Source organism: Neophocaena asiaeorientalis, unplaced genomic scaffold, assembly GCF_003031525.2.
Source record: "Neophocaena asiaeorientalis asiaeorientalis breed wild unplaced genomic scaffold, Neophocaena_asiaeorientalis_V1.1 scaffold183, whole genome shotgun sequence".
Lineage (NCBI taxonomy): Eukaryota > Metazoa > Chordata > Mammalia > Artiodactyla > Phocoenidae > Neophocaena > Neophocaena asiaeorientalis.
Genome location: NW_020175199.1, coordinates 98,738 through 116,345, shown reverse-complemented (window position 1 = coordinate 116,345; position 17,608 = coordinate 98,738). Strand labels below are relative to the sequence as shown.

Below are 17,608 nucleotides of genomic sequence, written 5' to 3'. Positions count from 1 at the left end.
AGACCTTTTTCTTCAGTGTAAAATACATGTTAGCAGTAATGTTGGAATGTTTATAGTGCCCTAGGCTTTGAAATTTAGAGATGAACCATTATGGATGAGTTTCTACAGTTACATTATAACTAGAGGCAATCATAAATTCACATGTGTGAGAAGAAGAAATAAGTGTAAAAAAAAAACCTTTAGAAGAATATTTTTAATCCAGCTATAAATAAGAAATGAGTCATCTGTATGCTATGCAAATTTTCAAGTGGGTAAATTTAGAAATTATTTTTTTCTCTTTACAAAACTTTATACTTTGGGGGGAAATGTAGTTATGTCTGAGAAGTTCAGAAATGTCCCTTTCAAAGCTGTGCAATGATGAAAAGCATTGAACTTTCTGCAGTAATGGGAATGTCCTGTATCGCACTGTCCAATACGATAGGCACTAGCCACATGTGGCTATTGAGCATTTGAAATGTAGCTAGTGCAATTAAGGAGCTGAATTTTTAAACTTATTTAATTTTAGTTAAATTTAAATACCCACTTGTACCTAATGTCTACCATATTGTTAAGGCTTTAAAATGACTTAAAGTTAAATTGTGTGTATTAGTAGATATGCTTTGCCAGATGGTGAATTCATTAACTGAATATCTTTCATACTTAAGATTCTTTGGCTCTTAAATTTTTTTTACTGTGTTCTAGGTAGAGCCATTACCACTCCTGACTTAGCTTTAAAACAGCATCTCTAGTCATGTACCAAAATGTTCATTGCAGCTCTATTTACAATAGCCCGGAGATGGAAACAGCCTAAGTGCCCATCATCGGATGAATGGATAAAGAAGATGTGGCACTTACATACAATGGAATATTACTCAGCCATAAAAAGAAACGAAATTGAGCTATTTGTAATGAGGTGGATAGACCTAGAGTCTGTCATACAGAGTGAAGTAAGTCAGAAAGAGAAAGACAAATACCGTATGCTAACACATATATATGGAATTTAAGGGGAAAAAAATGTCATGAAGAACCTAGGGGTAAGACAGGAATAAAGATGCAGACCTACTGGAGAACGGACTTGAGGATATGGAGAGGGGGAAGGGTGAGCTGTGACAAAGCGAGAGAGAGGCATGGACATATATACACTACCAAACGTAAAATAGATAGCTAGTGGGAAGCAGCCGCATAGCACAGGGAGATCAGCTCGGTGCTTTGTGACGCCTGGAGGGGTGGGATAGGGAGGGTGGGAGGGAGGGAGACGCAAAAGGGAAGAGATATGGGAACATATGTATATGTATAACTGATTCACTTTGTTATAAAGCAGAAACTAACACGCCATTGTAAAGCAATTATACCCCAATAAAGATGTTAAAAAGAAAAAAAGAAAAAGAAAATTAGGTATAGGCTATGTTATAATAAAGTAGAATTTATGTTTTAAAAAAAAGAAACAGCATCTCTTTTACTTTAAAAAGTTCTTCTGAATCATAAACGTAAGCCTCAAAGTGCTGCTTTTAGGAGAGAGAAATATTATGGATGATGTTTACAGAGGGGATAAGCTCATTATACATTTTTTTACATTCTTGAATTAAATTTAAAGCTGAAATGTTTGGGAATGGAATGTACTGATGTCTACAACTTGCTTTGAAATGCATTAAAAATTGATTGATGGATGGATAGATGGTAAATATGTGGTAAAGCAGATATAGCAAAATATAAACGATATATGGGTATCCACTGTAGAATTCTTTAAACTTTTCTGAATGTTTCATTTTAAAATGAATAAGCTTCATGAAAAAATGTTGGAGGAAAGTTAAATGGAAACATATTAAGTATTTTAAAGTGCATTTCTTTTCTTGGACCTATCACTTCTCTGTTAAATAGAGCCAAGGAGCAATAACTGAACGTTTACGAAGTTTCAGTATGCATGATCTAACAGCTATCCAAGGTGATGAGCCTGTGGGACAAAGACCATACCAACCTCTCCCAGAAACAAAAAAGAAAAGTAAACCAGCCTCCGGTGAATCACCAGGTGTGCTTGTTTTGTGTTAATGTATTGTTCTTTCATAATTGGGATCTTGAGTCAAGATGGGTACTAAAATAATACCTGGTCGCTAGCTGAATTTGGGTAAACAACATTTATTTTTAAGCTTATATTCTTTAGCTTCACACTTAACTGTATGTAGGTCTCCTTCTCTAATTTTCTCTAAATAAGGTTAGTGCTTGCTTTTTGTTGACTCTGGAGATAATCCAGTTAAGAAAGTAGCAGTAGCGCCTTGTGCTGCCATGAATTTTTTAAAGCAGTGGATGTGGTTACCCTCTACCACCAGCACTAGTTCTGAGCTGTGATCTCTAACTTGCTACTCAAACTATGTAGTGGCATCTGAGTTTTATAATTAAACCCTCTTTAATGTAAGTGATGTGAACAAAGAAGGATATTGACTTATAAGATTAAAAGTTTTAAGCAGGTGACAAAAGATGACAGGTTTGAAAATAGGATTACTCCCATGGAAAAATGTGTTGAAATCATGACTTGTAGACTAAGAACTACCTTGTTCTAACGTAAATTATAAGCATGTCATAGCTGATACGTTCTAAAATTTTAGTAAATTTTTGTGGTCTTAGAAACATACACATAAACAAAAAGACATAGTCCCTTAGTCATTTTTTTTGCATATAAGAAAGTTGTAGTTCAAGGCCTAATTGAGAACTAAGATCTTCAGGATATTTCTTATTAAAGTATTATTAGGTTCATAAGGTGCAGGGCTACTTGATCTTTTTTTTTTTTTTTTTTAAGTAGAAGTTTTCTTCTGAGGGAGACTGAAAATCATCCTTTATAATTAAAACCAATTTGAAAAGAGCAGTCCCGAAGTGAGAGAGTAGCATTGACATATATACACTACCAAATGTGAAATAGATAGCTAGTGGGAAGCAGCTTGGTGCTTTGTGACCACCTGGGAGGGTGGGAGGGAGACGCAAGAGGGAGGGGATATGGGGATATGTGTATACGTATAGCTGATTCACTTTGTTACACAGCAGCAACTAACACACCATTGTAAAGCAATTATACTCCCATAAAGATGTTAAAAAAAAAAAGAGCGACTTCCCTGGTGGCACAGTGGTTAAGAATCTGCCTGCCAATGCAGGGGACACGTGTTCGATCCCTGGTCCGGGAAGATCCCACATGCCGCGGAGCAACTAAGCCCATGTGCCACAACTACAGGGCCTGTGCTCTAGAGCCCGTGAGCCACAACTACTGAAGCCAGTGCTCCTAGAGCCCGTGCTTTGCAACAAGAGCAGCCACTGCAATGAGAAGCCCGCTCACCACAACTAGGGAAAGCCCGCGTGCATCAATGAAGACCCAACACAGCCAAAAATAATGAATTAATTAATTTTAAAAATGAAAGAAAGAAAAGAACAGTCCCTTCATGTAAAGGAAAAATAGTGAACCTTCTTCTAAGTTCTCCCCAGAATGAATAACTTTAAAAAGCTGGTGGCTATTATCTAAGAGGTAGTAATTAAGTATTGGCCATTGATTAAGGTACTAATGCCTTTAAGAGTGAGGAAACTTTGAACCTTGAACCATCATCCTTTATACTTTAATAATGTAAAAGTAGTCCCTAATAGGCATTTTCTTAATATGCATTTTAAAACTGAGGTATACTGATTTTGTTTATGGGGACTGCTATATATATTTTGCTGATTTGGACCAGTAATCTGAGTCCTTTATCAGCAATTTATTCATAATTATACCTTAGAATTGGTTAAGAATTGTATTCCAATTATTTAAATAAAACCAGGATTATAAATTTGAAAATCCATGACACTAGTTTTATGGTATCCATCTATTAAATTTAAAATGGTGTGACTAAAATATTTTAGGATAGTGAGGTGTTAATTAGTTCTTCTGTTAAATTTTAAACCATGAAATTAAAAGAACAAGAAAGTTGGGAAACAAACACTCTGATACACTTTTTATGAGAGTTTAAAGTAGAATAATCGTTATGGATGACAGTCTGGCAAGAATTATCAAAATGTATTCTTTTTAACTCAGCAAGAAACTTCTAAGAACATGTCATAAGGAAATAATCAGACAAGTGCTCAAAGATACAGATACAAAGATGTATGAATGTTCATCTTGTTGTTGTTTATAGTAACAAAATATTGGAACAAACCAAATTCCTAAGAGAAATGGGTAAGAAAAAAGGTGGCTATTAGCCGTGAAAAATAATAATGTCAGTTTATACTTACTGACATGAAAACATATCCAGATTGGGGGCGGGGGAGAACAATAACAGTGAAACAATGTGTGTGTTATAATCCTATACCATAGAGGAACAATAGATAGACGATGAAATGGATTAATATATGTGAAGTTGTTTTTCAGATATATGTACATAGAGGAGAGTCTGGAAGAGAGTCTAAATGCTGCTAACTAAAATGTTAACAGCATTTACCTCTGAGTTTTGGGTTTTTAGTGATTTTTTTTTTTTTAACCAACCTGTTACCCTTAAAATCAGAAATAAAACCTACTTCTTGTTTTGAAAACAATTAAGGTATTCGTTTTTTTATATCATGAATTTTTTTCTATTTTATTTACTTCCAAACTTCCTCAAGAAAAGCAAGTTGGTACATTTTTTAGTGTGGGAAGTATATTTATATTGCAAAGTCTGTTTACTAATATTTCGTGTAATCAATACAGTTAGCTCAGAACACAAGCAAATTCAAATATTTGGAAAAGTGGTTCCCTTTTGAAAACTAGTAATGGCTTGCTCTGAGCGGTTTGAGGTTAGCTGATTGAGAGAAGTCTTGCTTTGATGAAGTTACTCAAGTCCGCATGTTGTCACTATGGGAAAAAGAGCTCCCTCCAAATGCTTTTTTGTAAGAAAATAGACACCTTGAACATGATGTTCACTTCCTTAGAAAGAACACCAAATTCTGATAAGTGGAAATATTTTTTCTGCAAAGAACCTGCTGCTCCCATATTAGTTAAAAATGGTTCAATATTCAGTTTCAATATACCAGCACATAAAGAGATTTCTGTTTTGTCTTATTTTTGATGCTTTACATATTTATTTAATCCTTAAGATGACGATGCAGGTTAAATATTTTTATCCTTATTTTGTAGATGAATAAACTGAGACTTAAAGAGATTAAATTACTTGTCAAAGACCACATACTCAATGACAGAAATGAAGTATCCAAGGTTCCTAACCTAATTCTTACTCTTTTTTTACTTTATAAAGAGACTGCACTTAGTGAGACACTTGGGCTGGAACAATGAATTCAAACAATTTGGCAGGGGTGACCTTAGAGGTGCTTTAGTCAAAGATGGCAAATAAGTGACATGCCTCCTCTCTGCTCCTGTGCCCATGGCAGCCGTTGCTAATGGATTGTGGCACTTCCCACGCTGGCTCAGAATCCCTCTCAACACAGTGCCCCAGACAGCTCAACTGGCTCAGAGTTGGCGTTCACATAGAAACGTATTCATCTCCCATCCGCCTCAACAGCTTACCAGATAAGAAAACTGAAACCCAGAGAAGCAAGACTCACTCAAGGTCTTAACAGCTGTTAAGTGGCCAAGTACTCATTTCTCCTCACATGGATCCAGGGCCCCTTCCACCACGATAACTAAGGCCGCTTCCAAGTCAACTTTCCATGATTCTGCACTTACATTAATACATTAATACATGGAAACTGCTTAGAACAGTGCCTGGTCCATGCTAAGTACTGGATCAGTATTGGCTATTATTATTCTAAGGGGGGAAGGGGGACTTAAAATATACCAATTCTAAGATGTACGAGCTATGAATAAAACCAGGTCAGTTTGCAAAAGCATCTGCTACTTTTCCTAAAATGGTAACAGAGCTCTGGGCCGAAGGTGGTCAAACAGCTGCAGCCTTAGGCCTCAGGGCCCCCGGCAACACAGACTCCTCATTTTTAGGTCCTCAGTCACTCCCCCTCAGGAATGTGAATGGACAGCCCCATTCTGAGGATTTTGCCCAGTCTAGACTGATGACGGAAAGCAGCCGACCTTGGCATCACCTTTGTCGGCGCCAGCTGCACCCCACCAGCTTCCCCTTGCCTGGGCTTGGAAGACCTGCAAACCATTCAGCCAACTTGCCGGGCTCCTGTTCAGATAGGGCATCCAGATTCGGGCTTTTCTCGTAATCTCGGATCTCCCCCTCTTCCGAAGTCTTTAAAATCCTCGGACAACTTTGATTAATACTATTTCCACCACTCACAGCAGAATTTTCATACATACTCATTTTCAGGTTTTTAAGTGGAATAGAAAATGAATATTTTATTGAAGATATTTGACTTGACTCCTCTCTTTTTGATGCAGTTTAGTTTAATAACTTGCTAAATTAAGCTTGTCGACTTCATCTCCTAACAGATCCCAAATTTGGCTCCTGTCTCCTCAATCCCTGGACTCTTTATCATTTCCGGCCTGTTGTACTGCAGTAACCTCCCTGCTTCCAGTCTCATCCACTTCTGATTCATTCTCCAAAGTACAAGAAGACTCCTTTAGAGAAACAAAATCTAATCATGTCGCCCTCCGATTAAAATGCTTCAATACCCCCTCCCCCTTGCTCTCTGAAGCCCAAGCTCAATAGCGTGTGGTATATTAGCTCCCCAGACTTGGCATCACACTCTTTCATGTGCTCGGTGTATAGAATTATGAGTCTTTCAGGATTCGGCTTGGCCAACACCTCCTACAAGAAGTCTTCTCTTACCACCCACTTCCCCTACTGTGTGCTCCTGTAGCACCTTGGCCTTGTCTTCTGTTTACAGCATTTATTACAGTATTGTCATGCCCACTAGACTCTGTCTCCTCTACTGGACTATATATTTCTTAGGGTAGAAGAAGACAGTTGTGTGTTTTTCAACATAGTATCCCCCATAATTTAGTACACTGCCTCACACATAGTAATATTTTTAAAATATCAATACTTGGGCTTCCCTGTATATATATATATATATATATATATATATCAATACTTGTGGAATAACAAATCAATCCATCACTTTTCCTGAAACAATATTTAGAAAACTAAGATTTTTTTTTAGTTGAAATTAGGAAGCAAAGAATAAGATGTATATATAATTATCATTTTGAATGCAATTCCAATTCTTAATCACATGAAGGGAGAGGCAGTTGAAATAGCAAGGGCCGTGTTTGTTGAAATGTAGGCTTATGCTTCATCTGTGGCCTTAGAGAACTTTTTGATCACAGTTGCTTCCTTTCTGATTCTTTCCTTGATTCCTTATTCTATGTTTTACCTTAGTTTTATTATATTGGGATTAGGGGTGTTATATAAGCAACAGCAATAGAGAAAAATCTACAAATGGCAATCTAAAAATACTTTTTCTGGTTTATATTCCCCGTTTATAGAAGTAATACAATTTTTTAAATAAAAGTTTGGCAACTTTTTTTAAAAAAGGAAAAATTAAGAAATTTAAAAGCCCACTTCCAACAGATATAATGGTTTCATTTTTATGTTTTTCAACACTTTGTTTCTATACATACATTTTTTTCCACTTAATATTGCACCAAGAGGGTTTTCCCAGGACTACTGACCCCATTCCCTCCCCTGGCCACACTGACCGCCTCACAGCTCTTCCACACAGTTATGCTTCCCAATGCCCCGGGGCCTTTGCACATGCTATCATGTCTACCTAGAACAAAATTCCTCCGACTGCTGCAGGAAAGCAAAGGATCTTGACCTATGTAATGACTGATTCTACTTCCAAATCCTTCCTGATTTCTAGCCTAGAAGTCTGGCAGCATAAAATTGTACTTCCTAAATATATAATTAAAGATGTTTATCTTATTATGAGACGAGGAAGCTTTTTTTTTAAATTAATTTTTATTGGAGTATGGTTGCTTTACAATGTTATGTTAGCCTCCACTGCACAACAAAATCAAAATGAATCAGCTATACACATACAGATATCCCTTCCGTTTTGGACTTCCCTCCCATTTAGGTTACCACAGTGCATTAGGTAGAGTTCCCTGTGCTATACTGTATGTTCCCATTATAACTCTTCATAGTTTGCTTAGTGATGCTCAAGTTATTCATGTCCTATGAGAGCAGATTAATAAACAATTATTCAGTATACTTTTCTTCACATGCAAAAAGTCCATCTCTTGCCCCCTCCTGAGCCTGGAAAACCTGCTACTTTTTTCTCATCTGAAGAAGGTATCTATGCTCCTTACCTTTATTGAAGGAAAATTTGAAACATAATGGGGCCTTGTAACGTCACCCGTCTTTCTTTTTTTTTTTCTTTTTTTTTGGCCGCTCCCTGCGGCTTATGGGATCTTAGTTCCCAAGCCAGGGATGGAACCCGGGCCCTCGGCAGTGAAAACACAGAGTCCTAACCACTGGACCGCCAGGGAAGTCCCTCACCACTATCTTTATAACCTACCTAGTACTCCAGTTCCTTAGACTTGAGCCCCTCTCTTGCGCCATCCAGGCAGTAGTTCTCAAAGTGTGGGCCCGGGACCAGTAGCATAAGCATCACCTGGGAACTTGCTAGGAATGTAGATTCTCAGCCCCACACCAGGCCCAGCAATGTGTGGATCAGTAAATTCTCCAGGTGACTCTAATAAGTGCTAATAAGTTTGTGCTAATAAACTCTAATAAAGTTTGAGAACCACTGCTTCAGGAATGGGAGTGGTCTTGTCCCTGAATCCCAGCCTCTCAGGGTGCTCTCAGATTTCCTGACGGTAACCAGCCTGACTGCCTAGATGTTTGCATACTGGCCAATGTTAAGTCTTCGTTGCTACACATAGCAGCCTGTTAGCACACCCACAGGATCCATCTCTTACTGACCCTCCTGATGCTGGCTATTTTCTTTGACTAACATCAGTCATCATAGCCTGTGGTGTTTCTAATTACCGTAGCCTGTCTGGTTGGGTTTTATCTTAGCAGCTGCAACAGTGTCAGTTTAAGTTCTCCATCACCTGCCCCCAGTGAACTATCTTGCCCATAGTTCTATCCCCTTAGGGTTTTATATGATTCCTTAAGTTCACTCTACCATTTCTGGTCTTGACAAAAGGTTTGACACGTTGGGGAGTGAGAAGGACCCTGAGTTCCTAATTAAAGTCAAAGGTACAAATAACAGACCAAAACACACTGTTGCTTAGGTTGCTTAGAATTCGCAAAAAGAGGACTTCCCAGGTGGTCCAGTGGTTAAGACTTTGCTACCAATGCAGGGGGCCCGGTTTCGATCCCTGGTCAGGGAACTAGATCCCACCCACATGCCACAACTAAAGATCCTGCATGCTGCAACTAAGACCTGGTGCAGCCAAATAAATAAATAAATATTTAAAGAAAAAAGAAAAAAAGAGTTCACAAAAAGGAGAAAGGGCAGGAAGAGACTTTTCACTGTGTATCTATTTATATTCTTTGACTTTCGAACAAGACAGCCGTGTTAACCTACTGAAAAATAAAGTATTTTTAATTATTCTGAAAAATGCATAGTAAAAATAGGAATGGCCAGGGAAAACTTCCTGGAAGAAATGAGTTATGAGCCTCCTCTAGAATAGTGCAAGGGGCAAAGATTGATGGTAAAGGGCAGGGAACACCTTCCAGATGAGACAGGGAGAAGAGCAAGCTGGCAAATGCAGAGCATGGAGAGAGCCGCCAATAGACAGGGTGAAGAGGTGGTGCTAACTGGCATCCTTTTACCAAAACATACTGGTTTTGACAACTCGTCTAGGTGATGGAATTCCACTGAGAGACGGAGATGAGAAAACAGATGAAGAAGCGGATGGGCCATATTCAGATGATGAGATGTTAACACACAAAGGGCTACGAAGATCACAAAGCATGAAATCTGTGAAAACCGTGAAAGGCCGAAAAGAGGTTAGTCAGGTATAGAGTTGTTTTCCCAGCGATTACTATTTAGGGGTTTCCTGCTGCATTCGCATTTAGGGTATCCGTAGATGAAGGGTTGGAATAATAGAGCACCGGCTATATTTAAAATTCTTTATTCAGATCAGATGGATTACAATCTCTGGAAATTTAGAAAATGGCAGATTCCTAGTCTTCCACTCTAAGTAGAAAATGGTATTCTCACACAGCAAAATCCTACGGTTGATGTGAGTACCCAGTGCCAGCCCTACGTATATGCAAGAAAAAGCAGTATTAAGTATGTACTTTTGTTCTGAACCAACTCTAAATAAGGATTAAATAGTAAAAGTCTATCCATGATAATATGTTGTCTTTGTGCCCAGAAAGCAGTGGAGGATTTCAGCGAATGACCTCAGGTTATTGTGAGCAATGTTCATTGACATGTACCCAGCAAAGCATAAATAATAACAGTTAATAACAGCTTTAATAACAGTTTTCATTTTTTATCAGTGATCATAATCTGTGCATATATGCAACATAATGCCAACTACATTTTGGAGTATATAGGTAGTGCTGTCTTTTGAGTACACACTTAGCGCATAGTTGATTCTTTATATCAGAAAAGTTAAAAAATGATTACTGTGATTATGAGCTATTAAGTCCTGTCTTATGTCAAAACCTAAGTCATAATAATAACACATTTCTCTCTTCAGGTGCGGTATGGGTCACTGAAATACAAAGTGAAGAAGAGACCACAAGTTTATTTTTAGTCATGTACATGTCAAGTATCCCAAGACAAATTATGCTAATACATCAACTTTTTTTCTAACATCATATATTCAGGATTTATACATTAAAATAATTCTTTAAATTGTGGCGGTCATAGGGTTTACTTTCATCTATTTAAATAGCTTTTATTTCTTTAACAATTACTTCCAAATCTTGACTACTAAAGGTAGTTATACAAAAATTGATAGATAGATATATCAGAAATAATAGAATACTGTGTTATCTATTGTCACATTCTTCAGAACACTGAGTGCCTGTGATGTAAAGTGAAACACAAACCCACAGTATACTTGAAAAGAGTCTTTTTATGGTTCAAGATACACCAGACTTTGTGATATTGTATTGTGTTTACCTATATTTCTGTTACTATCCTCTCTATCACATGAGGATAGTAATTAAATAGGCCTCTGATCCAGCAGTGATAGAACAAGGGTATAATGTAAGATAAAGTACGCTTTATATTCTTCAAATTTTTACTTTGTTAATACTTTCTAGTTTTTCCACCATCAACTGAAAGTTTTCAAGGCAAATGTTTGAAAACCAGGTATCTACATAGCACTTTCATTCCTGACTAGTTTTGCACACTTGAAAATTGTTTACTTATTTTACAACTGTACATTTATTTTAAGTTTTATTAACACTGTGTTTATTGTTATTTGTCATTTTCTGGCATGTCAAATTTATGCCTTGAATTACATCATCTCTTTTCCTGTGGGTTTCATTAGTTATATTCATTTAATTTTAATAATAAAAACCAGAGCTTATTTTTCAATTTTAACTATTTTTACTTACCTTCTTTACAGATAAGAAGTTATTTTAAAACTCACCAGCTTCCCATATTTAGCTCTATAGTGTAGTTGAACTTAGCATGTTTTTGTTAACACTGGTTATGTTTTCAGCTTTTAAAAGTGGTAGCTTTTGTGAAATGGAGTCATAGACCAGTATAGCACTGAGGTATCTTCTAATTCATGAAATTAACCAACAGCCAATCCATTCACAAGCTTGGCACTGATACGAGCTGCTGATTTATAAATCTGGCATTGACTAGAACCATTTGAATCACTTCACTTCTAGCTGAAATAATTTCCTGAAGATACCTGCCAATGCAAAATACAAATGTTGTTAATCTTACATGTTAGAAATTATTATAATAGATTTTAGAAAAATACCATTTTTTTTAATCCAAGAGAATTTGAGTTACTGAACTTTGAGGTTTTTTAGGTGGCATAGGTAACTATGCATTATGAACTCTAAGTAAATATATTTCTGATGATGGTTTTAGTCATCAGTAATCAAATTTGTTTTATTATACTTGTTCAGAAATTTACTTGATTTTTCTGTTTGTCCAAAAGAAAAAGCAGTGAGAGAGATTTGTAAGATCTTTGACCTTTCTACCTTCTAAGAAATGAAGCCAGCTAGCAGTGTATATTCAGGACCTACTCAGAGTGTTGGTAGAGAACAGAATGTTTACTCAGGAGTACCTTAATATAATTCATACATTTCTCCTGATGCAAGTCTTAAAATGTCTTCTAGATTATCTCACATTCTTGATAAGTACCACCGACTAAAACTTCATTCAACTTATTTTCCCCCAAAGTTTAATTCCATGAATATCTTCATCTATTTTACCTTGACTAATTTTTAGCCTCTTCGTTTCTGGAAAGACTCTTTGTGTTCAAAATTTCTATGAATTCTGGTTATAAACTCTTGGAAGAGAGTTTTATTTATTTTGCCTAGTACTAGACTTCCCAGTATAAATGCTACCTGTGCCATGCTTATCTTTCCTACACAAAGGCAATGTCATTTCAAATTGCCTGACAAAGTCATGTAAGTAAGTGACTTTGTATCAAAAACATTACCTTTGGGCGCTGATTTGCACCACTGTATTTTTTTTCAAGTCTAATTTCAGTATTAAACCTATTCTTTAATTATAGTAAACTCATGAATACTGTCCTAAGTTGGAGGAATTATTTATCCCTCTACACTTGTAGAATCAAAACGTTTAATGGAGGGCAACACTAGTTTCAAAGAGATAATGCAAGTCCTTCTGTTTAATTGTATCTCTTTACACTTAACAATGCTTCCTCTGATGTGTTTGTTATATCCTTATATACAGTCAATGTCATTTTGCTGGTCTATCATTTCCTTTCTTTCCTTTTCGTACATTTCTTAAATTTGCTTCTTTTCTTTTATGTGTGTTTTAGCATGCTTTTTTTTTGAATTTTGTATAATAAATGTAAATTTTTGTTTCTTTTAAGGTGGAACAGGTCATTTTTTGTTTTTCTGCTTTTAAGTCTAATGCTTTTAAAAGAGGTGTGTTAATCCCTAGAGCACAGTGCCTTGCTTCCCCCATTGCTTACCACTTGGCAGATGGGCATTGGATGCTGCACGAGCCTTTAGGGCACTGTTTTGGTAGCTGTTAAAGTTTATCCAGAAGTTGTAGCTGGTGTTTTATTTTATTATACAGTCATTCAACTTGTTCATAATATTAACTATTTCCAGGGTTTGTTTGGAAGTACTAATTGATCTATTCTTTAGTTCACCATATTTTTTCTGGTATAAAAATGGGCCCGAAATAAGCCTTATTGCTAAGGAATTAATTATGTAAACCCCCATAGACCCTGCATAAGATTCCCTCCACACACTTCCCTATATGTATGTGGAATTGGGTAGGAAATGATGGTGCCAGCATTACCAATTATAAATACTTGAGTACACAGATTGATGGAACAAAATTATTAAAGTGTTTTCAGGGAACTTAATCCATATGTCACCACCAAAGATTTCTACAGTGTTATATGACATGTAAATATTCCAAATTTCTGTAAAACATTGGTTAGATAAATGTTTTTCTTTCTTGCTTGCTTTCTTTTTAAGTAACAGTTTGTACTCTAGAATGCTTGAACTTTTGTGTTATTAGAAATAATACAACTGTTAAATATTAGTAATTTGTATTTTTAATTGGAATGAACTAAATTTTTATTTTGATTTTCTTTTATCAGGAAAAATAAGAAGTTAATATGTATTGAAAAGCAATTTCCTATGTGTTTTTCTGTTTAAGTTGATCCATATGCAAAGCAGTTAGATAAATTTTGATAAGATCGTTATTGTGGTATGCAGTGTATGTTTCTCAGTAAACATCACTTAAGAGTAAAGCTTTCTGAAAGGAAAGTACAGCATTTATTCTCTTAATGTTTTTAAGATTTAATCTTCTAGTAGTTTTCTACAGATATGATGTATTTTAACTCTTTAAACACTGACCATGAATTAATGTTTTCTCTTCTAACACCTTTTAAATCTATGTACTTTAGTAGTTAAGAGAAAGCAGTTTTGCAATTTTTAATCCCTTTGTAAAGGCTATCTTTAAGCCTAGTATGGCGGTAATTTTACAAATGTGGTTTTTCAAAACTTTAAAATAAACTCATTTTATTAGTGGTAACTTGTATATTTTTCCTGTGTCAGAATATATATGTTAGGTTCCATGAAATTACATTATTTATTACTGAGTGTCTCTTGATTAAATAATAGACACCATAGGTACACACTTAAGATAAAAATCATAGAGCAAATTATAAAAATCATATACATTCTTTGAAATATTGCCATTTGCAACAACATGGGTGGACCTAGAGAATATCACACTAAGTGAAGTTAAGTCCAAGAAAGACAAGTACTATATGGTATCACTCATATGTGGGATCTGAAAAATAATACAAATGAATCTATATATAAAACAGAAACAGACTCAGAGACATAGAAAACAAACTTATGGTTACCAAAGTGGAAAGGGGTGTGGTATACATTAGGAGTATGGGATTAACAGACACAAACTACTATACATAAAATAGAGGGCCTTCCCTGGTGGCACAGTGCTTAAAAATCCGCCTCCCAATGCAGGGGACACAGGTTCGAGCCCTGGTCCAGGAAGATCCCACATGCCATGGAGCAGCTAAGCCCATGCGCCACAACTACTGAGCCTGCACTCTAGAGCCCACGAGCCACAACTACTGAGCCCATGTGCCACAACTACTGAAGCCCCTGCCTAGAGCCCGTGCTCTGTAATAAGTGAAGCCACCACGATGAGAAGCCCATGCACCGCAATGAAGAGTAGCCCCCGCTCACCACAACTAGAGAAAGCCTGCACACAGCAACAAAGACCAACACAGCCAAAAATAAATAATAAAATAAAATAAAATAGATAAGTAACAAGAATTTACTGTATAGCACAGGGAACTATATTCAATATCTTGTAATAACCTATAGTGGAAAATAATCTGAAAAAATATATACATGTATAACTGAAAAAAATCATACATTCTGGAATGCTCATCCATAGGATTACAAAAGAAACAACTGTTAAATTGAATGTTAGAAAAAGAAGGTAGGAAAAAACAACCAGTACAGAAACCCTAGCCATCAATTTATATTGTTAGCTGTCTCAGACATAAAATATAACACAAAATTCAATTTTATGTATCCTGGAAATGTTCTGGGGTTCCATCTGTTTTAAAGTCAGATGTCTGCCTCGCATTTAAACTTTAAAGAGAAAGCCTGTGTTTAAAAAAGTTTCTTTGTGTGACTTCATTATGATATGTAATGTTTTAAAGTATTTCCAAATGGAGTTATATTTTCGCTTTTATTGGGATACATATCCTTGTGTTAATCCAAAGAAGTTAGAGATTTAAATAAATATTCAAAAGAATACAATGAATATATGAACTGCAGCATTTTATTCAGTGTTTTATTCTCCCTTTTAGTGGTTCACTGTTCTTCAGAAAGAAATTCATGGAACAAAAATCGTGTCAGAGGGCGTCCCTGGTGGCGCAGTTGGTTGGGAGTCCGCCCGCCGATGCAGGGGACGCGGGTTTGTGCCCGGGTCCGGGAGGGTCCCACATGCCGCGGAGCGGCTGGGCCCGTGAGCCATGGCCGCTGGGCCTGCGCGTCCGGAGTCTGTGCTCCGCAACGGGAGAGGCCACAATGGTGAGAGGCCCGTGTACCGCAAAACAAAAAAAAAAATCATGTCAGAGACTGATTCATTGTTCCCTGGAAAACATTCTGCCTTTTACCTATCCATCAGTATTCTATTCTTGAAACTCTCTCCTTATGGTCTGGTTTTAGTAACATTTTTTAAATTGATTTTTATAAGACGATGCTTTGAACTGAAATTTTAACACACAAGATTGATAACTGTCCATAAGTATAGAATACTAAGAGACTGTGCTCAAAAAAGCAGGAAAATCACCCCACTTACTCTTAGTTTACCTGGCAATCCCAGATTAAGGACAAGGGGAAAGGGAAAAAAAGGAAAATATGGTATTTTGGCACTATGTGCAAATCAAATAATTTTTTCATTCAAAAATATTCCTTGAGTGTCTACTGTGTATGGTAGCTCTGCACAATACCTATGTCCAAGTAGGATAGCATAACAATTAATTTAAGGAAAATAGTTCTTGCTTTAAAAATAACAAATTCATTGTTACCAAATGTTCAGATGGAGTATTATTTATGCTTTGATTTCTCCTAGGTTGTTGAATAATTTATTTGGTTTCTCTCAAAGCAGGTTTTGGTTTTTGGTGTGTTTTTTTTTTTTTTAATTCTTGGTTCTCTTCTTTCCCTTACCTCTTACATCTGATACATTAGTAAGTCCTTTCGGCTCTCTCCAAAATATATACTGAATTTGACCATTAAAATCACCTCCCCTTCATTTTCCCTATTTTAAGCCATCATCATCTTTCACCTGGAGTACTCAGGGCATAAATGTTATTTAAGGCAGAATTTCTTGAAACTTTACTACACTTTTTGTAGCCTTGCCAATTTTTCAAGGTGACTTTTAACCTTGAGTTCCATAGAACTGTCACAGTTTCTTATCTTTTCAACTGTATTTTGGGGAAATACAAAAAGAGACGGTTGTGAAGAGCAGTGAAGACCCAGTGCAGCCAAAGATTAAATAAATGAATAAATCAATTTATTAAAAAAAAAAAGCAACAGCAGATGGTTTTGCACATCAGCCTTGGAAGAGAAGTTTTTCTCTTCTAAGCATTTTTTTTTTGTTTTTTTGGTTTTTTTCATTTGGCTGTTTGGGTCTTCATTGCTGCGCATGGGCTTTCTCTAGTTGCGGCGAGCAGGGGCTACTCTTGGTTGCGGTGCACAGGCTTCTCATTGCGGTGGCTTCTCTTGTTGCAGAGCACGGGCTCTAGGAGCCCGGGCTTCAGTAGTTGTGGCTCGCGGGCTCTAGAGCGCAGGCTCAGTAGTTGTGGCGCATGGGCTTAGTTGCTCTGTGGCATGTGGGCTCTTAGCGGACCCGGGCTCGAATGCACTGGCAGGCAGATTCTCAACCACTGCACCACCAGGGAAGTCCCCTAAGCATTGTTTAATGCTGAAATTTAGAAAAGGTGAGTGAGAAGAGTCGAAGCCAGGTTAGAGTATCTGGCTGATATATATATATTACATATATATGTATATCTATATTAACCATCATAATGTCCTTAAAATTAAGTTCCAAAGGAAACTCTATTTACCCTAAAATATAAAGTTGTTTGACTAATTCAATATGTAAAAATTCAAAATCTTGAATTTTATTAGTTTATCTTACAAAGAAAGGGAATGTTGCAGCACACGCTTTATTTGGGAGAGGGAGAATTATACCTTATAAGGCTTGTGATGCCCCTTGTGTTAGGTTGTGATAACTAAGATTTGTATATTTGTTTCCACACTTGGGGAAGTATCACTATTTTACAGGTAGAGACACACTCAACAGTGATCAAACCCCCAACCACAATAATTGTAGTTTCCGATTCTTGTGTTGTTAATTCCATTACACTTGGTTATCTTTGCAATCACAGAATACTTAAACAGCTAACATAGAAATGATTCTTACTGTTTATGCGTTTAACAAAAATTTCAGATTATTTATCAGAAGATTAAGATGGAGTGAAGTTTTTGAGTGATCTGTCGGTAATAGATTTGGTTCTTAGGGTCACTTCAGT

At 36.5% G+C, this 17,608-nt stretch overlaps 1 protein-coding gene across 1 annotated transcript in view; it reads left to right on the top strand.

Moving 5' to 3' along the window:
• REEP3 (receptor accessory protein 3) overlaps nucleotides 1-14,065 on the top strand; it is a 51,996-nt gene extending 37,931 nt beyond the window's left edge. Inside the window, exons 5-7 of the mRNA XM_024765235.1 lie at nucleotides 1,858-2,005; nucleotides 9,700-9,845; nucleotides 10,547-14,065. Of these exons, the coding sequence (XP_024621003.1) occupies nucleotides 1,858-2,005; nucleotides 9,700-9,845; nucleotides 10,547-10,603 (351 nt within the window). The 3' untranslated portion in view covers nucleotides 10,604-14,065. The remainder of the gene's footprint in view (nucleotides 1-1,857; nucleotides 2,006-9,699; nucleotides 9,846-10,546) is intronic.
• Nucleotides 14,066-17,608: the final 3,543 nt, after the last annotated feature.